This window comes from Elephantulus edwardii, unplaced genomic scaffold (assembly GCF_000299155.1).
Source record: "Elephantulus edwardii isolate Elephantulus edwardi_28Jun2011 unplaced genomic scaffold, EleEdw1.0 scaffold00397, whole genome shotgun sequence".
Classification (NCBI taxonomy): Eukaryota; Metazoa; Chordata; class Mammalia; order Macroscelidea; family Macroscelididae; genus Elephantulus; species Elephantulus edwardii.
In genome coordinates, this window is record NW_006400147.1 from 1233266 (window position 1) to 1261228 (window position 27963).

At 42.9% G+C, this 27963-nt stretch overlaps 2 protein-coding genes across 2 annotated transcripts in view; both read right to left on the reverse strand.

The window, feature by feature from the left end:
- PANX1 (pannexin 1) overlaps window positions 1-5294 on the reverse strand; it is a 50051-nt gene extending 44757 nt beyond the window's left edge. Inside the window, exon 1 of the mRNA XM_006902365.1 lies at window positions 5114-5294. Within this exon, the coding sequence (XP_006902427.1) occupies window positions 5114-5294 (181 nt within the window). The remainder of the gene's footprint in view (window positions 1-5113) is intronic.
- An 8094-nt stretch (window positions 5295-13388) lies between these two features.
- HEPHL1 (hephaestin-like 1) overlaps window positions 13389-27963 on the reverse strand; it is a 153081-nt gene continuing 138506 nt past the window's right edge. Inside the window, exons 15-20 of the mRNA XM_006902366.1 lie at window positions 23854-23960; window positions 18978-19200; window positions 16921-17060; window positions 14548-14710; window positions 14040-14111; window positions 13389-13582 (exon numbers count right to left, since the gene is read on the reverse strand). Of these exons, the coding sequence (XP_006902428.1) occupies window positions 13389-13582; window positions 14040-14111; window positions 14548-14710; window positions 16921-17060; window positions 18978-19200; window positions 23854-23960 (899 nt within the window). The remainder of the gene's footprint in view (window positions 13583-14039; window positions 14112-14547; window positions 14711-16920; window positions 17061-18977; window positions 19201-23853; window positions 23961-27963) is intronic.

Genomic DNA, 27963 nt, shown 5'->3' on the forward strand with positions numbered 1-27963 from the left:
ATTATTCCTCTATTCTGTCCCACGGTTACTAGTGCACAGTTGGCAAACCCTCAAAATAAGCCCCAGTTTAGAAGTTAACAGTCAGTTTGTAGCATTTATTACCAAGTGGAATACATTTATCACCAACTTCAATGAATAATCAAGCATTATTTTTTGGTATCATAGTCCCTCACTGGTGTCAAGTCAGCATTGATTCACGGCTGACCAGCATGGCTGTAAATTGCCTGGAGAACAGACCCCGTCTTTCTCCCTTGTAACAGCCAATGGATTCAAACTGCCAGAGAGCTGTGTCCTGGGTAGCTGCCCTCTGGGTTAGCAGTTCAACTCACTAAGCAGTTAGCCGTCAGAACTCCCTCAGGGCCCTAGAGCACTCTACTCCTCTGGGTGAGAAGCCACTTCTCAATCTAATCTCCCAGATTCCCGGGTTTAGGTCCACATCTCAGACTCATCCCAAATCCAGTGAGTCCTGTACCAGGTTGGGTTATGTGTCCACATGTCAGAGGGTGCTTCCAAGAGGCCAGCTCTGTCTTACACATGCTGGGCACCCCGCTGCCAAGGACAGCACCACCCACAGCAGGCTCCAAGGACACTCTGTGAGGGCCCAGGTCAGAGAGGTATCCCTCTGCCGGGGCTGCCACCGTGCCTTTACCTAACAGTTACAGAACACACCGCATGAGAGGACGTGCAGAAGCGTTCAGTATCTTGTACTGTAGGTGAGGAGTCGGACAGGCAGGCTATTCAATGTGTGAAGGACGTGTGGTGAAATGAGTTCCTCCATGAGAATCTTCTGCCTCAGTTCTTTAGAAAAAGCACAGTATTTCCCCCCAAGTGCTGAGAAGTCACCTATCCCCTAGTTCCATGGAGAAGCAATTTAGGATTAGGGCCATTTGCCAGAAGTTTTCCACCCTAGAAGGTTTGCAGTGTTTGCTCAGGAGCATTTTCAGGCTGGCTGGCATGTCCCCATAAGCTGTAAACAAACTGATGGTTTGATTTTGTCTAGCCCAGGGCCACAGTATGCCCTGTGACTGGTCCACTTCATTTACCTTAACTGCATTAAGCAGCTTACTAACCAGAAGGGTAGCATGTAAAACCACCCAACAGACTTTTGGCCTATAGAGGGGACTGGTCAACCCTGGTCCTTTGGGAAGCTGTTGTTAGGTGCTGTCAACTGTGACTCAGAGTGACCCTATGAACAACAGGTCTAAACCTTGTCCTATCCCGCGCCATCCTCACAATCTCTGACATGCTGGAGCCCATTGTTACAGTAACTATGTCAATCCATCTTATTAAGGGTAGTCTTCTCCCTTCAGGAAGAGTTATGTCTTAAAATTGGCCTACAGGGTAAGTTCTACAGAATTAGAGGAAGCCAGGAGGAAGTCAAGGCCAAGCTGAGTCTTCTCAAAGGGCTATAATAGGGGTAAAAAGCTGCAGAAAGGAAGACAGTGAGAGGCCTGAAAGGAGCCAGGGGCACAGGTGGTGATAGCACATCTAAACCACTGTCAGGAGCACAGCAGCTGAACACTGGCTATGAGCTGGGTCCCTTCGTAGGAGAAAGGGGGACATCACACAAGCCCGGAAGCAGAGAGCAGCTATGAGAGCTGTTCTGCTCGGAAGAAAGGAAAGATGTGCTGGAGGCTATGAGGAGTCTTCTAGATCTTGCCGGTGTATTTCCTGATCATGATCCTGAGTTGTATATAGCCTGTCACTTCCCAAATAAGCCAAATAACTGTGAGCTCTCTGAGCTCTGGGTGTTATTGCCGTGAACTATCAAACTCTGTAGAGGAGGCAGGGCTGAGGCCTGTGGCTGCAGACAGAGCAGTTGGCCTCAGAAATTATGTGGCAGCTGGAAGGCAATGAACTCTTAAGGCCTCTGCTCACAAAAACCCAGCTTTGTGTTGATCCTGACTCTTAGCTCTTATGAATCTAGACAATTCCTTATGCTACATACAATAGATTACGACAATGAGAGAATATTCCAGGCTCCATGGAGGGGGCAATTATCACCAGGGGAAGATGAAACCAAAAAGTCTAGTTTGTAGACTATCTCAAATTTCCTCCGGGACATGGCCCAAGGGTTTGTTCCATTCACATTGTACTGCTCGTTCTCTCTGTTGTTGGCCTCCCTGTTTGTTCAGTATTTGTTAGTTTTAGCTGAATGCACACAGTAAGACTAAATGCTACATAACAAAACCACTCCATTTACTCCACCTATTACTTAACTCTATATGATGGTGAAACTTCAACTCATATACTTTGGGCATATTATCAAAAAAGGGCCACTCCTTGGAAAAGGGCATTGTGCTGGGAAGGTGGAGGAGGGCTAGAGGGAGGATTCTTAACAAGATGGACTCACACAGTGACTGTAACAATGGCCTTGAGTGTGGGAGAGACTGTGAGAATGGCACAGGCTCAGGAAAGGGTCAGATTTGTTTTCCACAGCGTTGCTGAGAGTTGTCATCAATGACACCTAATACCAAGTCCTCTCTAAAGTCACCCCTTTCTATCTACATGTATATTCAACCCAGTAGGTCGTCCATGCTCCTAATGGTATCATCCCCTATGTCCCTCTAGAAATCCTGAAACACTTCAGGCATAACTGTCTGCTTGACAACTCTTTATGCAAGTCCTCACCAATCCTCAGGTCAATGGTGTTCCGAGGTTAATGCTGAAGAATCATCTGTAGGCTCTGTCTACTCAGTTAGGCTGATGGTAACTCCCACAGGGCAGGGAGAGGTCTCATCTCACACTCCTTTCAACCCCCTCTTCTCACAAACAGTATAAGCTCAAACTTGCTGAGAAATCCACTCCAAGCCTCAAATAAAAGCCTCTCAGTTCACCCATCACGCTGGATATATCTAAGAAATCGATTAGATGGAACTACCAACAATGTTACTGGTGCAGGTACCTTGGGATTCTAATTTTAAAAATGGAGCTGGTCACAGAGAGTGGCCAATTCCTCCCTCCTGGCTTTCTGTCCCTTTGAGGTACCACATGCTCCTCCAGGACATCTGGAGCCATGGCCCTGTGTCCCCTGGTACTGGCACCTGGTTAGTACCGGGCGGGCATTCGAGGCATATGTTGAAGGAAGAGATTATCTTTAGGACTCAGGCTACTTAGTGGTTTTCCTTTCTGCTTATGTCGCAACCTCTGGTCATCTGGAAAGTGAAAGGAACCTCTGTGGACTAGGTTCATCCAAAGACAAAACGCAAACTTCTTCTTCACAATGAATTTGACAACTTCCCATCCAGTTAAAGAACTTAGTTGTACAGATCACAAACCAACCTCATCATGACCTTCTTCTAACCAGTTCTTCCTAGAGTAACATCACTATTTCTATTAACACCACCCTTCTCCATTCACAGACCCTTCATTCTCTGTTAATAGGTAATTATTTAGGTGCTACTTGGTTTTCCTCCTCAACCTCTCAAGCGTCATTGTTTCCTATTGTGTCCCTTCTAATCTTCACTCTAATCCACGCACAAGATATCACGAGATGCTTCCTCGTACAACACTCATCCTCCCTAGCAAACTTCCCCCCTCCTTTCCCAAGCCCAGATGCCACTATTGTTATTGTGTACTGCTGAGTTGGAACCAACCCAAAGCTATAAAGAATTGACCCTTCAGTGGGTTTTCAGAGGCTTTAAATCTCACAGGAGGAGACTGCCCATTTCGCCAGTAGATTCAAACTTACCGAGAGGCACTGACTTTGGGTGGGCAGCACAACCATGGCGACCAGAGTCCCTTCATCACAAGGCTGCAGAACTGAACCACGGCTGACCCACCAGTGGGTTTTCAAAGGCAGTAAATCTTATGGAAAGAAACTGTCCATATTAGTCCTGCAGAGCAGCTGGCAAATTGGAACCACATACCTTTGTGTTAGCTGCACAATTCCTTACCACTAAGGCACCGGAGCTCCCTAATCACCAGGCGACTACACATTAAGTTGTTGTTGTTGAGTGATTGCCTTCAAGCAGAGCACGACTCACAGCAACCCTGTGAACAAAAGGCTTGAACAAAAGACTACCACTATCGACATTTTTCAAAGTTCACAGAGTTTCCAGAGGTATGTTATTTAGGAAGCGGATGCCACTCCTGCTTCCAAACACATTAAGTAGTGTTTTCAATAAGTCCATCCTTTGTTCAAATAATAACTTACCACTTTTGAAAAAGTATCCAGTCTATGTGCCTCTGTTCTATTCAGGTGCTGGCCCATCTTTACTCTCAGATACCAGGACCCCTGATGAATCGCAATGCCTCTCTCTAGGTCTCTTCCATTTCAGGGGGTTGTAACTTTCTCTGCCATCTCAAAGTTCTGCCAAATGATGAAGCCTCCAGCCAACTCTCACTCAAAGCCCGGGCCAGTCCACTCTCACACACCTCTTGCTCAATCTCCCCAAAATACCATCCATCGCTACCACATCTGCCTGGTGTCAAAATCTGAACAACTGATGAGTAAGGCCTGTCACTCATTAGCAGGAGATGCTCCTCAAACACATCTTACTTCTCAGAACTATTACTTAATCAAGTAAACACTTACATTAAGGTGGCCGGTTCAGTCCACACAAACCATTTCCATATCCCTCTAACATCTGCCAAGGATCACTGAACAATGTTAACTTCTCGGTAAATATCCAGTAAACACTGGATAGTGGAAGGAGAACACAGTTTTCATAGGCCTCTTTCTTCACATCATAAGCCGTTCATGAACTTTTCTGACACTGAATTTTAGAGGGTTGTGCAAATATGTATGACGGGAAAGACTGGGAGATTGTTCTCTGCAAACCTCTGTGTGTGTGTGTGTGTGTGTGTGTGTGTGTGTGTGTCTCATCAAATGGGTGGAACAAGAACACTAGGCCAGAGTTTGGCGCGCTGAGAGCTCAGAAGGGACCCCAACGACGGATCGTTTAGCGGCCCTGAAACAGCATCCACACGGGACAAATGGAGCACGTGGTCAAAGTAAGCTTTGGACCATAAGACTGGGCCACCTTTCTCTCTAAAGTTCACGCCCATCACTGATTCGGGCACGGGCGCAATAAAAGCTCTCTGCAGCTGACAAGGGCCCTCCTGACAGCGCCCGCCCTGGCCGGCCCGCCCCTCGGATCCCCCGCCTTACCAATCGAGATCTCCTGGGCGAAGGCCAGCGAGATGAGCAGCAGGGGCAGCCCCACGGCGATGCAGGTGACCATCTTGTCCACAGCCAGCTCCAGCCGCAGCCCCTTAAACTTGGGCTCGGTGGGATCCTTCAGTAAGAAGTCCGAGAATACATACTCCGTCGCCAGGTGGGCAATAGCCATGGCTGCGGCGCGCCCGGCTCAGCCGGCCAGGCCCGCAAAGTCCAGGGGGCTGTGCGGCGCCTCCACGCGTCAGGGGCTGGGCCCGCGCCTTTCGCTTTCTCTTTGCCAGCTTCCCAGTCGCCCCTCCATCTTGCCCACCTTTGTGTCTCCGTGCGCACAGGCTGCCTGCGCCCCTGCTGGAGCTGCAGGAGCCCCAGCTCGTCCCCTTCCCGGGCAGGCTCCGAGCTGCTCCCCGCGCTCCGCTCGCCGAACCCGGTGTCAGTGGGCGCGGTCCCCGGGCGCACAGTGCCACGGTTCCGCCCCGTGCGCTCCAGCGGCAGGTCCCGGCACGGGCGGCGGTGCGCGTGCGCGCCTCCCGGGCCCGGCGCCTCGGCGGCGTCTGCGGAGCTAGAACCAGCCAGGAGCCGGCTTCCGGCTTGCCCTCGCCCTTCTGGTCAGCCTCAGCTCTCAGCCGCGGCTCTGGTCCGACCAGGGCGCTCACGGCCCTCTCACTGGCGTCCTTCCGGAACCACAAGAGGAGTTTAGTACCCGGGGTCGCAAAGAGTTTCCGGAAACCGTGGTGACGCGGGGCGGGGTGCTAGGCGCGGCAGCATCCCACGTGCCCCCAGGTCATCCCGTGCGTGGAGGACCTCCCCTCCCAGTGGCTTCTCTGAGTGTAGCACCTCCCAACCCTTCCCCCCATACCCCCCCCCATCTCCCACCTCCATTCGTACTTACTCCTTGCACCAGGATCTTAAACATTATTTCTGAAAGGATTCCTTCCCATTGTGGACCGAATTGACCTTTTTTTAATTTTTTTTTATTTATTATTTGTGTGTGTGTGTACCATCAAATCAGATCTGACGGTACAGGAGGAGATTGTTCCTCCTTCCCCGGCCAAGCATCTGGTGGTTTCGAACCGTGAGCCTCTGGGATTGCAGTGCAGCTTCTTGCCACTAGGCCACCAGAGCTCCCCTGAATTTGACCCCTTTATATACATTTTTACCAATCTCTATGAATGGTGAAGTATCAAAGAGAGCTGCAAAAGCCTCATATTGTAAGAAAAATGGAGCAGGTAATGGGAGCTGTGTGGAAGAGGGAGCTCCAGGTTTGGTGTGTGAGAGGGAGGCCAGGCACGCAGTGGGCGTGTGGGAAGCATATGACTAGGTGAGAAGCCTCATGGCTTCTCCTTACCCTTACTTCTCAATCAGAGCCTTGCCCCAAACGCCAGCAGAGTGGTATCTGCGGGTAGATAGATAGACTCTGGGTAACCCTGTGAGCTACTAAATAGAGGAAGTATCACTAAGTGTCAAAACTGAGCAGACATGAAGGCTTCTTGGCGCCAGATGGGGCAGCCTCTGCTAGTTGTAGACAGGGAGTGGGACTGGTTCTTAGCGTCACACATCCTCCTGTGTGCCATGTTCTCCGGCATGTGCATCTCCACCCAGCCTCTCCTCCCAGCCTCACAGGACCTAGAACTCAAAATGGCCGGAACTGCAATCCTCATTTTCCTCTCTAACCCTAACGCCAGTTCTTTCTCTTCTCATTAGATAAATACACCCTTTCTCAGCAAGAACCTGAGTTCAACCTCTGGATCTGTCCCTTCTTACCAAGGACATAGGACTAATGCCACCTGCCTCACATCAGGTTCTGAGAAATGCTTGATATGGCACATGGTAAGCACTCAGTATTATGCTGTTGCATTTGCATTCATTCATCCAAGAAATCTTTGCTGAGCAACAATTGTGTATCTGCACTCTTATTTGTGCTGGGTCTGCGGCAGTAAGCCAAAGAAGCTGGGGATCCCTACTTCCTCAGCTTACATGGTGAGGGGAAGAGAGACAAAACTCAAGCTAACAGCTCTGGTGGCTTAGAGATAAGGAGTTGTGAAGCAACCAAAAGCAAGTGATTCAAATCCACCAGCAGCTACCTCGGAGATAGGTGGGCATTCTCCTTCTGGGCCATTTACTGCCTCTGAAAACCCATCTATGAGTCCTTACTGTGAGATGGCACACAACAACAAAAACATGATAAGTGTGACGCTGGAAACCAATGAAAATATGAAATAACAGGCAGAGGTACCCACTTTAGACAGAGAAATCTGGGAAGCTCACATCTGAACTAGGAAAAGGTGTGAGCCTGGGATACTGAAAGTTGCATATGCAAAGGCCCTGAAGCAAGAAAGTACTAATCAGCCATGTTGGTGGTAAATGTGATGGAGTCTGCCAGCATATATAAACTAAACACAATGTATACAAGTTTTGTATGCAAACCAATATAAAGTAAAAAGAATTTAAAATAACATCTTTGCTAATAACACTTTAAAGAGGTCTTTTACAGTGGATTTTCCCAATACAATATGTCTTTTGACTTTTTTAAATTAATGAAAATTTACAGAGACTTTGGATTTCCATTCATTCATTGTCACACTTTTCTTTCTTCTCCCCTCCACCCCCCCCCCAGTTTGCTCTTCTCTTTGAAAAGTAAAAGAAAAATTCTTTCATTATTTTACAATCCCTCCCCGCAAGTCCACTCCACTATGCAGCCTTCATTCTGGATTCCTGTCATGACAATAGTACCTAATCATATATCCCTTTTAAACAGTTTTTTCTCTCTCTCATCTGTTTAAATGAAGTATAATAATTTATGCCATCTTTCTCAGTCTCCCCTCAATTCCATTTTACAAAAGTGGCAATATGCAGTATTTGTCCTTTTGTGACTGAGATATTTCAGTCTCCTCCAGGGTCACTCATTTTGTATAATATTTCATGAGTTCTTTGTTTTTAGATGCAGTGTAGTATTCAGTTGCGTGAATGTACCACAGCTTCTTTACCCATTTGTTTGTTGATGAACACTTAGGTTGTTTCCAGCTCTTTGTTATTGTTAACAAAACTGCGATAAACATGGGTGTGCATATATCTGCTTGAGTGGCAGTTATGGTTTATTTAAGATATATTCCTAGTAGTGGGATTGCTGGGTCAAATGGTATTTCCATTTGCAACTTCTTAAGAAAGCATCATATAGCCTTCCACAGTGGTTGCACCATTTTACACTTTACCAACGGTGAATAAGGGTTCCAGTTTCTCTACAACCTCATCAGCATTTATTGTTTTTTGTTCTGTTAAATTTTGCTATTATTACTGGGGTGAGTTGTTTTGTCTTTTGACTTCTGGACTGCAACTTCTATGAGTATGTATACAAGATCCAAGTAAAATTAAAATTAAAATCTAAACAACTTTAAACTCAATGCATACAGATCTGAACCTTGCTCTATCCTGCCCCATCAAGATCCCTGATATGCTCAAGCCTGTTATTACAGGCACTGTATCAGTCTATTTTGTTGAGTGTCTTCCTCTTGTTCTCTGACCTAACACCTTAAAAGCTGGAACTTTTAAGATAAGAATCTGAAATGCAGTTGGAGAAGTGGACATGGGCCAAATCAGGCCAGGCTTTTAGAGACCAAAATAAAGAGTTTGGATTTTAGTCAGATTGAAATGGAAAGACATGAAAGGATGTTAATCAGGGGTAAGTTGTGGTCAGATCTGCCTGTTTATAGAAGCATCAATCTGCTGAGCAGGCAGCAGTTGGAGGGAACAAGAGTGAGCCTTGTTGACAAGATTTATTAGTTGAAACTTAAGTTTAGGGTTGGAGAAACAACATTTGGAATTTATAATGTGTTTCAGGTCTGTCAAGTTTGGTGAAGTAACTGCCAGTCAGACCTGTAACAGGTAACTACAAATTGGTGACACACACTTATTCTCTTAAGATTTCTAAAGATTGGAAGTCTGAATCAGATTTAATGGGTCAAAATCAAGATGTCTACAGGGACATAAGCTCTCCAGAAGTCTGAGTGAAGAATCCATGTCCTTGCCTTTTTGGTCATCTCCAGCAGCGTAGCATCTTGCTTCAGTCATCCTGTTCTCTTTCCATTCTATTGTCAAGTCTCCCTCTGCTTCCTTCTTATAAGGACACTTGTGATCATTCTATTTGGTGTCCAAAGTGACAATCCTGGATAATTTCCCTATCTTAAAATCCTTAACATAATCACATCTGCAGAGTGCTGGGAAGGGTGAAGGGACAGCACAGGAGAAGAAGACCTCAGATGAGATGATTAATAGAGTCACTGGGATAATGGGGGTAGGTGTGTTGCAGTCAGTGAGACTGGCTAAAGACAGGGCAGGATTCAGAGCCGCTGTGCATAGGGGTCGCTTTGAGTCACAGGCAACTTGACAACACATAACAACATACAAGGTTATAGTCACAGATTCTTGGGTAGAGACACAAGTGTCATTAGTCAGAGTACACTACAATTGCCAATATTTAATAGTCATGAGAGAAGGCACTAGCAAAGATTGAGGAGGAATGGCAATTTAAGAAGGCAGGCTGGCAGGTCTTGGAGAAGCTACTATGTGGTATCCAGAAGGAAGAAAGTCACAACTGCTGGTAAGAAATTGAGAAAGATCAAGGTGGAAAAAGAAGCCAATGGAAATAGCTGATTGGACCCTGAAAGCCCTGAAAGTCATCAGAACTGGAAATTACTGGAATGGCTTGAGAAATGTATTCAGTGTGGTGAGGTTGTACGAGCAGCAAATGGGGATGGTTGTTATGTGCTGTGAAGTTTCCAGCGACTCATAGCAACCCCTCTGCACAATAGCTCTGAACCTTGCCCTATCCTGAGCCAATCTCTCTGACACACCTACCCCCATTACTCCAGTTACTGTGTCAATCTATCTCATCTGGGATCTTCCTCTCCTGTGCTGTCCCTCCACTCTTCCCAACATGATATCCTTCTCCAATGTGGAAGAAGTAAATTCAGCTGGTGGGGAGGGGGTGGTTATGGAGTTAAGGGAAGGATTTCTGTTTTCTTGGTGATTTTAAAGCACACAGATTTGCTGATGATTCCAGAGAATGAAATGGGAAGGAAAACTGATTAGCTGAGGGAATGTCATCCTTTAGAAAGCAAGAAGGGGTGAAGTCCAGAGCCACATGCGGAGATTGGCCCTGCCAGAAGCTGCCACAGTTCTTCCATTATAACAAGAGGAAAAGATGTGTGTAAAGACACGTAGATTTGATTTTTTTCAAAAGTGTTGTGCTTGAGGAAACGGAAAGGAGTCCTGGTGCTCAAGTGCTTTATTACATGTTGGGCTATTAACTAAAAGGTCAGCAGTTCAAATCCATTTGCTGCGCTATGGGAGAAAGATGAGTAATATCCTGTAAATATTTATAGCCTTGAGGAACCAAATGGTGTATCTGCTCAATGGCAGTTGGTATTTGTGAGAATATAGTTTTTGTTAGTTATCAATATTTGTTATTATTTGCTCTAATAAAAATAGCTTGTATACTTGCTAAATATTTAAAAGGTATTTCTTTTTACCAAACCCAGCATCTCTAAGCTGTTTCTATTACTATTACTCTGTAACCTATAGCGCCGGAGCTTCGGTCGACCAGTGCTAAGGAGTTACGTTGTCAACCCAAAGGCACTTGGTTTGAATCCGCCAGCTGCTTCACAGGACAAATATGGGCAGTCTCCTCCCATGTGATTTACAGCCTCTGAGAGACAGTTGGAGGGTCAGCTATTAGTTAATTCCAACTCAGTGGCACCAGTAACAATGTTCTTCAGTAATTAACGAAAACTACATGTACAAATCAGAATAGAATCACCTCTAATATAGTGCTAGAATAAGACCCACTAAGTTGGAAAATACTCAAAATGTTTAGTGATGTAGCCGTGGATTCAAGCTTACCAACAATTGCACTGATGGGGCAGCCTGGGCCACATTTTGTTGTGCATGGGGTAGTGAACCATAAAGGGCCAATTCAACTAGCAATTAGCAACAACAAATGTGGTGTGAAATAAATCATGACCATGTAAAATAATAATAATATTCAACATTGTACAAATAAGGAAAATAGCCATCTTATAATATGCGGAACTTTATTAAATAGAGAAATGGTACAAACTACTTTGTTGTTTTGTTTTCTTTTTAAAAAAATTAAATGATCAGGGGGGAAAATCAACTGAACAATTTGTACTCTTACTAAAGGTGAGTTATAAATAAGGAAGAACCCTCGTGTACAGTGGTTGAACACTCACTGGCTAACCGAAGGTCAGCAGTTTGAGCTTTGCAGCATAAGAAAGATGCCACAGTCTACTTCCATAAAAGTCATACCTTGGAAACCCTGTTGGGCAGCTCTGCTCGCTGCTAGAGCTTCACTGCTAGTCAGAATTAACTCAGCAGTTATAAGGCATACAGTGTAACTGATATGCCCTAATTATACAGCCCACACATGTACAAAAACTATCTAATGCATACTACAAAATCACATTACCAGTGGTTAAGCAGGCTGGTGTTCCTGTTTGATATGACATTTAAATAAATTATGGATAAGACTAACAGCATTTGTATGCTATTTTGTGTAAAACAACAGCTTCTATCAAATTACCCTGTTCCCCTCACTAAGATGAAGATAAAGTAGGAAAGATCCCTCCACCAGAGTATTTTATTAGGTCCTCCTCATTCAGCGGGACATTGAAATGGCCCTCTGCAAAAACACATATCCACATCACCCATCTGCCAGGGCAGTTTCTTGCCCGGAGTTAAAGACAATTTCTCAGACTAGTAATGAACAATGATGGTTTTATCAATCTTACACCTAAACTTAGGCCTGCTTCACAGAGCTGGCTTACCTAGTACTGGACTGAGTTTCCTTTTTTTTTTTTTTTTTACGGTCTTATTTTTTCACTTGAGCTTTGAAAAAAAAGTATTTCTCTTCAAAGCTGATTCCATGATTCAAAAATGCATCTCTTTTTAGGGGAGCCCACCGGGATGGCAGGACTGGCCACAGGAGGCCAGCAGGCTGCCACAGTCCACGCCAGTCAAGGCCCCGAACGTCTTCAGAGCCCAGGGCACCAGGAAGGCTGCCTGGCTTCTCCCAGAAGTCCTCTGAGGGTCGGTCCGCCCTGGTCTTCCCACCCCCACACAGGACACCATGAAATAAAGTGTCTGGACATGGAAAAAAATGCATCTCTTTTTAAGCCATCTCTCGTCCCTGCGTCTTTCCTTTTATTTCCCCAATAAAGGGCCACGGTTTTCATGAACTAGCTAGAATTTTGTGAAATCCCTTTCCTCTGAGTTAGCTTCACTGAGGAATTCCTCCCAGCACCTCTCTTACAGTCGGACTTTTTACTTCACGGGAGATGGGCACTTGGAAGGATTCACCTAATTGAAGGAAAACCAAAGTCAAGCCCCAGGCCAGACTTTCCTCATGCAAGCTCCCCTCTCCCCAAAAGCTCCACTAACATGTCAGAGAAGTCCCTTGCTCCCCATGGGAGAACCAAGCCTGTTAGTTCACAGATTCTGACACTCCCAGATTCTGAATCAGAAATACAAATTCTCTTGTCAGTCTTTGAAAAATCCAGACATTGCTATGGAAACATATTGTAAAAACATATAGCATGAAGCAAATTGTAAACATTCAAGTACAGGTTTACATAAAAACAGCAGCAACTTTTTCAAATTCTTAATTAAAAAAATAATAACCTATGGCACAGGCTATTGATAGAAAAGGGGGAGAGGCTGGGAGAACTGAGTAAAGCCTCAAAAAATTCAGTCATTCAGATTCTATTAGCAGATACTGATGTGGGCATTTCCATGGACTCCTCTGCTCCCTTTCCAGGAAAAACTGGAAAGCAGCTTATGTAACGGTGTCAAAAAAGCACTCAGGCTGTTCCAATTAGGTGGTTGAAGCACCATATTTCTTTCTAGAGGTGTCTACATGGAAACTTTGATGGTTGGCAAACAAAATAATGTCTAATCTAAGAATTATAAAAACTAAAAAGATATCTTCCAGAGGGTTTCCCTCTGTCCCACTTCAGAGAACTCAGAGAACAGACTGAGTTGGCACATCTCAGTCATGCCAATCATTTTATGTGTTTTATACCTGAGGATTATTCACAGCCCATTTTCTGAATAAATAAATAAAAGCAAATTGCTTTGGAGTGTGTTACAGAGAATCAGACTCCTGGTCCCAGATCCAGCATGGTGAATGTTGCCAGGGTCCCATTTTTCTGTTGGCTGCTGTTGGTCGTCTGCCTGTGGGACCCCCTCCTTCCTGTCACAGAGTGTCCGTGGGGAGAGCACAGGACTGCACTGCCTGGTATGTCATCTGCCTCCTCACGGAGTGGAGTCTCACCGAGAGAACCGCTGTGGCTGCCATGAGAGCCAGGCCGGTGATAAAGAGGATGACCAAGGCCGCCTTGGCTCCTCGGGGACCCAGGTTCTGGCCAAAGAAATAGAGATGCTCCTTTTCTGTGAAAAAGAAAAGTGAGTTTGGGGTGAGGATGTTGGAAATGGATAGTGAATGGTTCCCCATGTTGCAAGGAGTGACTAGTCCTTGGAGAGGGATATCATGTTTGGGTGGGTGGAGGGACAGTGCAAGAGAGGAAGACCCTCTATGAGATGGATTAACTCAGTGACTGAGGTAATGGGGGTAGGTGTGCCAGTGACAATAAGGTTGACTCAGGCTAAAACAGGGTTCAGAGCTGTTGTACATAAGGTCACTATGAGTCTCAAGCAACTTGGCACATCACAACATTTAGAAGTGGTTAAAATAGCAAATGATCTGTTCCATGTATTTACCACAGTAAATCTTTAAAATTTTCTTCTGAAATTTTTAGAAGCAGAGCAAGGTCTCAGACCCTCAGCTTTCCCTGAGAGCTGAAGTGTGTGGGTGTTCACATCAGCATGCACTAGAAGGGGTCCTTACCATCGGAGGGCACAGTGGCAGAAGGAGGTGCCTCTTCAGAAGGGTCCTTGGGAGAATAAGGAATCCTGTTGTCTGGACACAGAAGACAAGTGGGTGGTTTACTCAACAACAGAGGATGTTATTTTCATGGCAGGAGTGGTTTTAAGAGTGACTCATCTCACCATTGTGGATTTTCTCACACCATTATCTGCAAGTCTTTCCCAGAGCCTATGTTATTTCATAACAGCACATATGCTGTTCCTATCCTTTCCACTTTTCATCCTTCTGCTCACCCAGTAAGATCAGGGTGCTCATCTTGCATGAAATCTTGCAACATGTCCCCAAAATTTTAGCCAAAATGTTTCCACTGCCACTGGACCGTGTACCCTGTCCTCTATAATGGCACAGACCACTCTATTGTGGTTATGTATTGACCCATCTGCCTCTTCCTTGACTGTTTGGGGGCTGCATGCACGTTCTCTCATGCCTCTTGATTCAGGTCTACAGTGTCACTGACAGATAACAGTACCTATGTTCCGGAGCACTGTGTAGGTTGTCTCCATGCCAGCATGGATATGGTCAGACACATGACAGTGTATCAGCCACGTCCCAGGGTGATCTGCAAACAGTTCGATGGTTTGGAATGTCCCGGGAAAGAGATCATACACATCCTCTCGGTAAGATTTATCTGTCTGCATAAAAAAAATAAATAAACAAATAAATAAATGCACAGCTTGGGATTTTTCTTTGTTGAGCTTCCCAAACAAAGCGGAGTCTGCTGGGGCCAAGGTGATACCCATTCCTGGCAACCCAACAAGGGGTTCCTGAGGCTGTAAATATTGATGGAAGGAGACAGTCAGGGGAGTGGCTGGTGGGCTTAATCCACCAATCTTTTAGTTAATAGTGCAAGATATGACCAACCATTGAGAGAAGTTACCTCAGAACCACCCAGCTACATGACTGTCTGACGTCTGATTGAAAGAAACAGGGAGAGAATAAATGCTCAGCTTTATAGTTTATTATGGGTTTAGATTTTCAATATACTTTTTTAAATGTGCTTTGAAAAAAGTAAAATTCTGGAAATACATGGTAGCCATTTGCAACATGAAACTGTAACCGTCACAGATTTCTGAAGTAGAATAAGTACAGAGGGAAGAGGCTACAGGAGGGTATGTGAAAGTTGCTGTTTATTTCTTCAGTAGTTAGAAAGAGATGGATGCAGGCTTCCCCCACATACTCACTCCCTCAGTTTTTGCTGTTAAGTTAGAACTAACTCCTAGCTGATGCCCCAGTGGATTTTCTGGAGGCTGTAAATCACAGGAGAGGAGACGTTCTGTTGTCCCCCGAGGAGCTGAGGGTTCAAACCACCACAGGTTATCAGTATCTGGGTGAGCAGCCCAGCTCCCTACAGGCTAGGCCACCAGAGCTCTCCCCGACTAAGGATGGTTATTCTGTTCTACTTCCTTGTAGATGGTGCTGGGAACTTGAGGAGATAGCTGATCTAAACTTTGCCCTGGAGATTCTGACCAAGCAGGTCCAAGGTAGGGTCTGGCAATCTGGATTCCAGATAACTCCCCTGGTGATTCTGCTCTATTACAGGCACCACCCACCTGGCTCATCTTGAAGCTGGACAGGCAGAAGGTCACACAGGGTCCAGCCTATTTCACTAGGGCGAAGGCCACAATAGAGTTTGGGGGCCCAGGCCAGAGCTAGAAATAATCTTTTTGTGGGGCAAGGCCATTGTGTTGGCTAATCACACAGAAAAGAGAAGAAACAGAAAGGAAAAAGAGTTGGGGGTTAGGGGGATAGCAAGGGTCAAGAAATGGAACCAAACACTGGTTTCTGTTGATGGAGATAGAAAATCTGACAGCAGAACCTGGCAATGGTTGGACAACATGACTGATGGTATAGTCATCACGGTATTGTTATTAGGTACTGTTGAGTTGAGTACAACTCATAGTGACCCTTTGGACAAAAGAACTGAACCCTGTTCTGTCCTGTGCCATCTTCACACTTCCTGACACACAAGAACCCATTGTGGCAGTCACTGAGTCAATCCACCTGGTTGAGGATCTTCCTCATGGATTTGAACACATGGAAAATGATGAAATGGCAAATAACTGTATTTTCACAATAATAAACAAAGTAGAAAAACAAATGCCCCTAATTCTGTAAGTGTTTTCATGCATAAATAATATCAACAGCATAATCCACAACAGTCAGAATCCTTCTCACATTGATGCATATTCTCTCATGTAAAGATCAAGGTTTCTACAACCACAAGAAAAGACATAAACAAGAAATATCGACCATGGAAATCTTTTATCATTCCATTCCATTCCCTTCCTTATTCACAGTAAGGAATGGAATACTATAAGCAAAGAGGAATCAAGGCCTCTGAATTGTGGTGTTGGTGAAGGGTGCTGCATATACCATGGCTGCCAAAAGAGCAAACAAATCTGCCTTGGAGGAAGTGCAGCGCGAATGCTCCTGAGAGGTAAGGGGGGGTGAAACTTTGTCTTACATGTTTTGAGCACATTGTCAGCAGGGGTCAGTCCTTAGGAAAAGCTATCATGCTGGGGGAAATGAAGAGTCAGAGAAAGAGAGGAGGACCCTCAACAAGATAGACTGACCCAGTGACTGTACCAGTGGGTTTGAGCATGATGGAAATCCTGACGATGGTGCAACAAAGGACGAGGGTTTGGCTTGTTGCTCAGTGTTATTATGAGTCATAATTGATTCAGCAGGACCTAATAACAACAACAGTACATTCTCTAATATGAACCACTCCCCCTCACAAGCCTTATGGCCGAGTAACCTTCCTATTTCATGATGGAATGGCACTGAGTTGATGGGTTCGAAATACTATACCATCCCCTCCAAACATTTTTCTCATACTTACTTTGAAAAGAAAGCTCTCCGCATGATAATGAACAGTATGAATGTCCACTTCACTTCCAATTCCTAACAAATACCAGTTTGTCATTGTATCTTCATTCATTATGAGTCCATGGAGATTCCCAAAAATCTTCCCATTAATTGCTAGGAAGAGTTAAAAAAAAACAACAAAACAAACCTATGATTTATGAGTAGACACACATCTTGTTTTAGAAATAATTCAAGAATATCTTTAGGTTACGGAAATGTTCATCAGCCCCACAGACACGTGACAGTCTCACAGTTCCCAAATTCAAAGTACTATTCTAAGAAATCCTTATTCTTTTCTGGCATCCTATAAAGCCCGAAGAAATGAATGGCAATTTCTTTTTTTAAAAAGTATATATTGAGTAACCATGTTTGTTTGCTTCTTGAGGATATTCTCTTTAGGAAATGGATTGAAAACTTTTTTGTGAGTTAGCCAGATTTTTACCATTCTATAGATGCGTAGATAAAGGCATACACATAGAATTCAAGTTTCTAGGAATCACAATTGAATGAATTAGTAGCTACTTCTGTACTAAATCACTTTCAGAGTACAGTTTGGGACAAAAGGAATGCTAGTGGTACAAGGGTTCAGTACTGGGCGCTAACTGAAAGCTCCACCCATCAACAGCTCTATGGGGGAAAAGACTTGGCAACCTGCTCCCACAGAGAATACAGCCTGGGAAGCTCTACTCTGTGCAGCTGCTGTGACTGAATCAACTTGAGAGAACACCACCCTTTTGGAGCAAGTTATTAAGTCTGACTGAATCCCTCCAAAAGGAAAAATTCACTGGATTGAGTCCATTATCCTAACAATAGTCAAACCCAGGCTCTGTTTACACAGTAGCAACTCTTGGTCTTCTTTGTGCGGTCATGGAACCCACCCAGCTATTCATCACCTCAAGGTCAATTTTAATAAAAATTGCGCATGCTAAACTTTTGGAAGAAAGAAACAAAATTGGTAGAGGACAGAATAGCTGAATTCAATTACCTAAACACTAGCTTTGTGTCCTGGGGAAAGGCCTGCCTTATGGACACTTGCTCAAAAAAGAGGTCTAGGTGAGCTTGTAGGTATACCTGTTTGAACATATTACTTCCACTAAGGCAAAGAAAAGTTATACAGAATTAAATAAAATATTCTTATTAAAACAGAAATCTAGTGATGTTATTTTACATCTTGGAGACAGCTAAACCGGGCTCTTAAATTTGACCAAAAAGAAGTTACAGTCTGTTCTTACAGAAATGCAACAAGTGAGGATTCATTTTTTTAAAGTTACTTCACAATCTTATAGTTTGAGAATGTAAGCGTTCAGGAATTGCCACGTGTGCCATTGTGTAAACTCTGACGTATAGTCATGATATAGGACAGGGTAGAAACTGCGCCAGAGCATTTCCTAAACTGTAATCTTTGTGGAAGCAGATTATTAGCAAAGTGTTTTCTTCCTTAGAGCCACTAGAAGATTCCAATAGACAACTGTTAACAGTTTTTATTAAGTTTTTAATTAAACTTAAACTTGACTTGGAGATCTTCCACCATCCTTAATTAAATTTAATTAAAATTTTAATTAAAACTTTAACAGTTTTTATTAAGTTAGCTTTGCCCATTGTACCAGGGAGTTCTGGTAGCTTAGGAGTAAGGGCTTGCTCTACCAACCCAAAGGAATGCAGTTCAAAGCCACCAGCTATTCTACAGGGGGGGGAAATGGGCAATCTCCTTCCATGTGATTAACTGCCTCTGAAACCTTGCCGGGTCAGCTATGGGACAGTTCTGACTTGAAGGTACAGAACATCAGCAACCCATTATACCACCAGGGCTCATTCGGGGCAGATGTCCCTAAAGAGTTGAATCAGAAACCTCAATGATTTTGCTTCTGGCCAACCACTGGCTACACTATCTCATGCTGAAGAACTTTAAAGAACTTCGTTCAATCCAGGTGGCTCCAGTTATGGAGAAATCTTCACAGAAGGAAACTCGGGACCTGTTAAAATTAGAGCAATTTTTTATGAGCTTACTCCATCAATCATCTTCTTACATACCATGCATTCTGTTGCTTTCTTCAAAATCATCAGTGTGCTTAAAATCCCGTGGGTCTTTATTGAGGTATTTCCTAATATTGTCCTCTAGATACCAGGATTCATTCTCATTAAATACCAAAAACAAGAGTGCAAATTCATAATCAACATCCGTCCTCCTTCCCTTTTCATTCAGCACTCCTTCTCGGCATGTAATTAGAGGGCCCATCAAACCACTATATGTATCCTGAAAAAAAAATTAAAAGATTCTGTACTTTCATAATATAGGTCAAGCAATGTTAAGATGGTCATAGTAAAAAGACTGTTGGCTGTTCATATGATATAAAAAAACAAACCCTCAAAAATTAGGATGATCTTGTAAAAATTTAGGAAAACTTTCCTGTAGGGTGGCTGATTCTTGATGACTGAGACTACGCCCTTCTTTTATTAGCAAGTCTCCAGAGACTTGTCCCATATCAAACACTCTGACAGAACTCAATAAATATGTTTGTTGTTGTTTTTAAGTTATGTCGAGTATGACTTATAGTGACTCCATGAACAGAAGATCTGAACTCTGTTATATAACTATCAATATCTCTCTAAAGTTCATAGTTTCCAAAGGCATGTTGTTTAGGAAGTAGATGCCAATCCTGCTTCCAAATGAATATGTTTTAGATAAATTAAAGCTCATCCATTTATAGCTTTATATTCGGTGACTGGGGTTATCGGGATGGGAGTGTCAGAGACAGTGCGATTGGCACAAGACAGAGCAGAGTTTAGGGCTGTTGTGCATAGGGTCGCTATGAGTTGCAAGTGACTCGACAGCACATAACAACAACAACAACAATAACATAGCTTTACTTGGAATCATTATCAATGCACTTGGTACCAGTAGCTAAGAAATAAAAAGACATTGAGAAAATCTACTGTCAAGGACCTCTCCAAAGTGCTAAAGAGCAAGGATGTCAGTTTATAAAACAAGGTACACTGGACCCAAGCTGTGGTATTTTCAGTTGTTTCCAGTTGGACAGTGAATAAGTATGACAGAAGAAGAATCAATGCCTTCGGATTGTGGTGTTGGAGAAGACTAATGACTATCCCATGGGCTGCCAAAAGAACAAATAGGTCTGTCTTGGAGCAAGTGTGCTCCACGGTGTTCCTTAAAGGATGGCAGAACTTCATCTCACATACTTTGGACATGTTGTTAGGAGGGACCAGTCCTTCGGAAAATACATCATGCTGGAGAAGATGATTGTTATTGTTGTAAAGGTGGAAGATAAGAGAAACAGATGACCCTCAGCAAGATGACTCACACAAAAGCTGGAACAGAGGGCTTGAACATATCAGAGATAGCTATGGGAATGATAGTTCAAGACAGGGCAAGTTCAGGTCTGTTGTTTATAAGGTCACTGTCAGTCAAGGTTGATTTGATACCACTTAACAACATACTCTATTTCCCTTGGGGAATGATGATTAGTGAGTGACATGGGACCGTGGAAGATCTCCAAGTCAAGTTGTTCTGCCTGAAGTTCTCTTTTGAGGAAAAAACCATCCATATTGCCAACAGCCTGTTTACATAATCCACCTGGATATGCCTCCTGTAGCAATGCAATCTATCAAGGATGCCTACAATGAATTTATTATTTCCTTCAAGGCATTTCCTCTTCCTGAATTCTTGGTTTCTTTTCATTCCCTGTCATTTAGGTCAGAGAACATAATTTGATTGTTTAATCCTTCCTTCTTTCCACCTCTACCAATCCAGCTTTCTTTCAAATTGTCCTTCTACTCTCTCCCTCTCTTCATAATTCCTTTTCATTCTGTAGCTTCATTTCCATTCCATCTGCTACTATTCTAGACACCCTGCTCTAACCCCACCTCCAACCCAATCACTGACTGCCATCAGATTAGGCTCATCCCATGTATATCTTCATTGATTTTCATTGCCTACAGAACAGAATACAAACATTTGATGGGTTCATTAAATTCCTGGAGGAAGCTCTGGTGGCCTAGCCTATAGGAAGTTGCACTGTTAACCCAAAGGCTGAGCCTCGCTGGTGGTTCAAATCCACCAGTGGCTCCAAGGGACAAAGATGGCAATCTTCTCCCAAGCAATGTACAGGATACCCACTGGAGGGTCAGCCATGACCCAGATCCCAAATAAAGGCAATAAATTGGTGAGTTTTAAGCCCTACGTGTTTGCCTTAGTGAACTTCTCTAGGTTAAATGTCCCCAGTGTTACTGTTTTGTATCCTATATACCAGCAAAATGAACTCTCAACATTTTCAAACACAACTTAAATTTTCCTATCTTCTGGTGGCCAAGTGGCAAGAAGCTGTGCTGCAATCCAAAAGGAACACAGCTTGAGTCCACCAGCTGCTCTCCAGAAGAAAGATAATCTCTTCCTGTGTGATTAACTACCTCAGAAAACCCATCAGAGGGTCAGTTATGGGTAGATTCCTAATTGATGGTACACAACAACTAATCTACTTATAATGCTCTCTCTTCCTAAACTGTTTTCTGTAGCATCTTGGATTGCCTGTCATGTCCAAGGTATTTAAGAAGATTAGGAGTTCTGGTTAGGGTTTGGGACATGTATTATTTCCTCCCTCAGAGTTAGAGAGTTCTTTGAGATAAGAATATTTGCAGGACTCTCAGTACTTCATAGTGTCATTTTTACTTGACAAGCACACAATAAATAATTGTTGGGATGCGTGAATGAAGAAATAAAATAGAATACGGCTTTAAAATCAATCTAATAACTGATGGATGTTCCTTCAAGTATCTTGTAGATCTAATTCCCAAATTCTAGCACTGTTGTTGTTCTAATACAAATCAAGAACATTAATATAAGCTATTTTTTATATTTAAAAAACATTAAGATTATCTTTGACTCTTTTATATGGATAGTGTTTACATTTAGTATCAGGTAAGACTTTATTTTGAACTTTGGTTTACGATGTATAATTAAAGGCTGAAGTTGATTTATATAAATATAAAAAAAAATTGCCAAACCCGCTGCCGACAAGTCTATCTGACACAAAGGCACCCTACAGGACAGGGAAATGGCACATAGGATTTCTGAACATATGTCTGCCTCAGTTCAGTACCGAATCTTTGCCTTTTATTACTATAAAGTTAGCTGATTTATTGGTCAAACAGCTTGTAGCATCAATAACTCGAGCTGTAGTGTGCTTTCCCACCCCCAGCACTGGTAGTAGAGATGACATCTTTAAGATAAATAGGTTTCAGATACATTCAAAGCCATGGAATAAATGTCATAGAAATTTTTAATTTTTTTATCTATTTACATATCTTCTTTAGCTTCAGATGACTTTGTAAGTTCTAAATTGGGTAGTTGAAATCTTGAGGCTTAGAGTACTGTCTGGTTTTTCATTTTCTTTTCTGCTGGGAATTATGTTGCTGCCCTAAAGGTCAGATCTCTCTGGCAGCTCCGAAGGAGAAGGATGGACAATTTCCTCCCATATGATTTACAGCCTCTTGTCATTTGCCTTCAAGTTGGAGCAGACTCTTAGCTGACCCTCCGGTGGGTTTTTAGAGGTAGTAAGTTGCACAGGAGACTGCCCATTCTTCTCCAGCCGGGCCACTGTTGGATTCAAACCACTGGCCTTTGGGAATGCAGCGCAGTTTCTTACCACTAGACCATCAGAACTCCTAGGAAAGCCAATAGAGCGTCAGCTATGAGCTGCTTTTGACTCAATAAAATAAGTTATTTGTTTGGTTTTGGTTTTTGTTTTGTTTTTAAATGAAAGGTCAGCAAGCTTATCCTGTAAAGGTTCAGATAAAAAATGGTTTTAACCTTGTCAACTACTCAACTCAACTCAACCCTAAACCAAAAAAATACACACTGCTGTCAACTCAATTCTGACTCTCGTCTCCCCTCCTTCAGGTTTCTGAGGCTGTAAATCTTAGTGGGGAAAGACTGTGTCAACATTTTCTTTTTTCTTTTAATTTTTATAATTTTATTTTTGTGTGTACCATCAAATTGGATCTGACTGGTACAAGGAAGCGATTGTCCTTCCTTCTCCAGCAGAGCATCTGGTGGATTTGAACTGCTCACCTCTTCTGGGGTGTGTCAACATTTTCCATTGGGGTGGCTGGTAGATTTTAACCTTTCGCCTTTCAGCTGGCAGCCCAATACTTAATATACTATCCTACCAGGACTCCTTTAATTCAACCACCAACAAAATAAAACAAGGTCTCACCACCTTCTAGTCAGTTACCATAGTGACCCTCCATGAGGTTTCTGAGGCTCGGAATCCTAACAAGGGGGCTCTGGTGGCTTAGTGGTGAGAAGCTGTATTGCCAAACCAAAGGCATGCTGTTTATATCTACCAGCTCTGAGGGAGAGAGAAGGGCAATCTCTTTCTTTTGATTTACTGACTTTGAAAATCTGCTGGATGGTCAGCTATGAGTTGCTTCCAACTCAGTGGTACATAAAAACAACGAATCATAACAATAAAAGATTGCCTGCCTTTCTAAGCTGGTGGATTTGAACTGTTAGAAATGTGCAGCCTTTGGGTTAGCAGTGCAGCGCCAGTGAATTAGACCACTGGAACTCCTCATCATCTCGTCCATCCCTCACTCATTCACTGATTGCCACTGAGTCAAAGCCAACTCAGAGCCGAGGAGACGGCCTGTCTTTCTCCTGTGGAGTTGCTCCCTGATGGATTCAAACTACCTGCCTTTGGTTTAGCAGCACAACTTCCTCCTGATGGGCCACTCCCATAGACAACGTAGATCAGTGGGCATGACTGGGCTTAATTAGTGGATATGCTTGAGACCAGAGTTTTAAATGACTATACCTCGTCTTATCTATCCACACATGTTAAATAGTCAACGCTGTATAACTTTAAATATTTTTTTTTTCTTTTCACCTTACCTTAACAAAGTTCACTGTTGAATAGTAAACCCACGGAATGCAATTTGGGTCAGAGGGCCCTGGGCCAGACCTTTTAGGGATATTCCAGCGGTAAGTTCTTATTTCTCCTGAAAGAAATAAAGGAATTGAAAGAATTTACTAGGTTACTCCTGTTCCAGATGATTTACCTAGAAAAGTACAAGCCGGTCTTCATATCTTCTGATCACTACATACTGATAGAAAAAATTACCCATTCATTCAAAATGCCCCAGGAAATGTAAATCCTAATTTTTAAGCTTCAAAATTGTAGCCTTTCCCTTTGAGATTAATTTTCCCCTACGTTGTTATTGTTAGTACTTGCCATCTAACAAACTTCCATTCAAAGTGATCTCAGACTTCTAGTCCATAATGTTTGCAGGAGGAGATAAATCCTTCTCTGGTGATTTATTCTTTTATGTTACCAATTGATATGTATGCAGGAAACAAGGTATTCTTTTTATTATTTAAACAAAATTTTTATTTTATACTGGCTTACTTACAAAGTTCATATACATCATTTTTCACTCTGAATCTTAGGAAATATGGTATTGGTTTTATATCTCACAATTTTCTCAAATTTCATGGTCTCCCCAGAGCTGTCCTTAAACACGCAGGGTTTGATTACCATTGTTCAAAATCTTGTCTTAAAGTAGTCACACTGGGAGCTTTGTAAATTCTTATTCTTCTGGCCTCATCTTAGGCCAATTAAATCAGTGCAGTTATTTGAAATTGAGGATGGAGGTATTAGTATTGTTTGAAAGTTACCCAAGTGATTTTAGTGTTTCAGCCCTAAACAGACAAAAACTCGGCAAAACTCCCAAGTCTAATTCTCATGGGACAGAGTCAAACTGCCTCCTGGGATTTCCAAGGCTGTAAGTAAATCTTTACAGAAATCTGCCGTATTTCCCACACACACAGCAGCTATCGCGCTCAAACCACCGCAAAGCTTCATTTTCATCAGGTGGGTCTCTTATTTGACTCTTCATTCAGTTTCCAAGGCTGTAAATTGCATGACAGGAGATTGCCTTTCTCCCAAGGAGCTTTTGGTAGATCCAAACAGATGAAGAAGCACAGTCTTTGAATTAGTAATGCAACTGGCTATGGACTACATCACAGCTCCTCACTGGCCACCAGGGCTCCTTAATCGAAACTTTATGACTTCCTCATGGTCCTGCATAGATAGACTAAAGATTATCTCTTGATTCTCATGGACTTATTTTCATTTTCTTCAGCTTCGATTTGAACATGAACCTGAGTAATTGGTGGTCTGTCCCACAGTCAGCACCTGGCCTGGTTTTGACTGCTGATATTGAGCTTCTCCATTGATTCCTTCCACAGATATAATCAGTCTGATTCCTATGCAGTCCATCTGATGAGGTTCATGTGTTGTTTTTTTAAAGTTACCATTTGTACTGTGGGGTTTTAAAAAGGTATTTGTGATAAATAAATCATTGACTGTACACATTTCTATCATTATTTTCAGTCTCATTTCTGTTACCAAGTCTGTACTTTCCAACTACCATTCCTTCTTCATTGTTTCTAACTTTCGCATTCCCGTCTTCCTCTCACCCATGCTCCATCTTCCCAAGCGTGATGTATCTTTCCAAGGAATAGCCCCTCCTAACAGCTAGTGTCCTACTGGTAAGACGTTGAGTTGTCAACCCTAAGGCACATGGTTCGAATCCATCAGAGGCTCTGAGGGAAAAGATGAGAAATTTCCTCCCGTGTGATTCACAGCCTCCAAAAATTGGCTGAAGGGACTGCAAATATCTGTTGTAACTCAATGGTGTAAATGCATGAGTGAGCGAATAACTAATAGATGGGCTCCCCGGGAATAGGTGCTGATCCACAGTCTTGCACAGGGGAAGCATCGACATCTTCCTGCAAATGAGCAAGATGGCTATATTATAAAATTCTCCAAAGAAAACCACATTGCAATAGTTGCCTCACTTTAAACTACCTGGGTCCCATTACAGGAGTCCTAGTAGTGCAGTGGATTAAGCTCTGGACTGCTAACTGTTAAGTCAGAGCATCAAAGTCACCAGCTGTTTCAGTGCAAAGATGAAGCAATCTGCTTCTATAAATATTTACCAGGGAGCAAGTGGACAAGTGCAATTACATTGCAGGTATTGTAATTAATGTTATAAAATACAAGGTATATGCAAGATTGAACGAAAAAATCAACTTGTCTTTCACTCAAACAACAATGAAACAAAAATCTATAAAGCCTTGGAATGGGGCAATCAGTCAGATACTGTCCTACAGGTTGCTATGAGTCAGTGGTAGTTTTGTTGTCCCATTTTCTCCTTATGAGGACAGCCTGTATGGTCTTGAATGTGTGAGGCACAAAGCAAAGCAAAGGGAATGCTTGCACATAACCCACTTCATTCTCAATACTATATTAGTGGGCTAGTGCTACACCTTCAGCTATACTTCCATTGTTGCTATGCACTGTTGTGTAGAAAATGTTTTGTAGCTGATTCTCCAGCAGCTTTTCGGGGGCAGTAAATAGCACAAGAGGAGATTGTCCATCTTTCTCCCACAAAGCAGCTAGTGGATTCAAACTGCAGGCCTCTGATTTGGCAGCATAACGCTTTCCCACCAAAAACCAGAGCTCCCTATTTATTTCCATTGTTGTTGTTGTTGTTGTTAGGGGCAGTAACTGCATCAGACACACCTTGATCTTCAAACTGCAATACAGCGGACTTGCTCTGATTTCCAGACTGCTGGTACCAAGAGTGTTGATTGTTGATTCAAGCAAGATGAAATAATTGACAGCTTCAATCTTTCTCCATCTATCATAATGTTGACTGTTGGGCAAAGCTCCTATGCTTTGTTACTCAAAAGTTAAACAGCAGATACTTAGCTACCTGGATACAAGGGTCTACACACTCACCCTAGTGGCAAACGTGAATTCTCAATGAAGCTACCCAGTGTTTGCCGAGTGATTTTATAGGAAAAAAGAAGACAATTGTGATTCTAGTTTGCTTTCCTTTCACATATCCATGAAGCTCTGGTGGCGCAGAGAACTAAGAAGTAGGCTTCCGAGAGGTCAGTGGCTCACAACCAACAGGTCCTCCACAGGAGAGAGATGAGGTAATCTGCTTCTGTAAGGATTACAGTCTTGAAAACCCAGAAGGGCAGTTTTACTCTATCCTTTAGGGTAGCTGTGAGTCACAACCAACTTAATGGCAGTTTTATAGATATGCCCAGATAACCTTCTTCCCTGCCCCCTACATTTGTTCAGATTCCCTATCCAGAGTAATCCACAGTCACTGACTGCTTACTAAAACCTTGACAAAGGGTTTGAGTAAGAGAAAAATGCCTTTTAGCTAAATCCTAGTGAATTCAAATTCCTTCCTTCCCACCTGACTCCCATAAGCTGGGTCTCTGCCAGTGCTCACCCTCAGAGCCTGGCCACCTTTAAGTAGGGTCACTCTAGTTTTCCCACAGACTCACAGAGCTCTTCCTACCCCCAAACCTGGCTATCACCTTTATTCCTCTGCTGGAGTTGCTTTTCAATCATCAAAGATGATTAATTTTATTTAGTAGATTTTTCACTTGTATGTTTAGTTGAGTTTTTTAAAAAACCATTTTCTTTTTCACCAAAGCAAGATACCACCATTGAAGAAAATCTATAAAGTATGAAAAACATGGAGTATAAAAGAGCAACATCCTAACTGTCACTTGAAATATCACCCCAGAGATAAAACCAACATTAACGTTTTGTGCAGTTTAACTCATAATAGCTCCAACTCTGGAAATCCTTGGTAAAAGACCAAAGATTGATAAGGTCCAGAGCCAAACCCAAGTATCAAGATTAACATGTTGGTTTATTTCCTTTCTCACCTTTTTTCTAGTTTAATATGATATGATATCATATCATATCATAAGTCTTTCTCATATGCAGCATTTTTAAAGGAATATATGATTAGGCATTATATGTATGACAATGTCCCAGAATAAGAGTTACAATGCTAAAAAGCTGTGGTATATTCGCACAATGGAATACTATGCTGCACTGAAAAATAAGGAACTCATGCAATATTATTCAAAATGGGTGACCCTGGAGGACATTATGCTGAGTGAGGT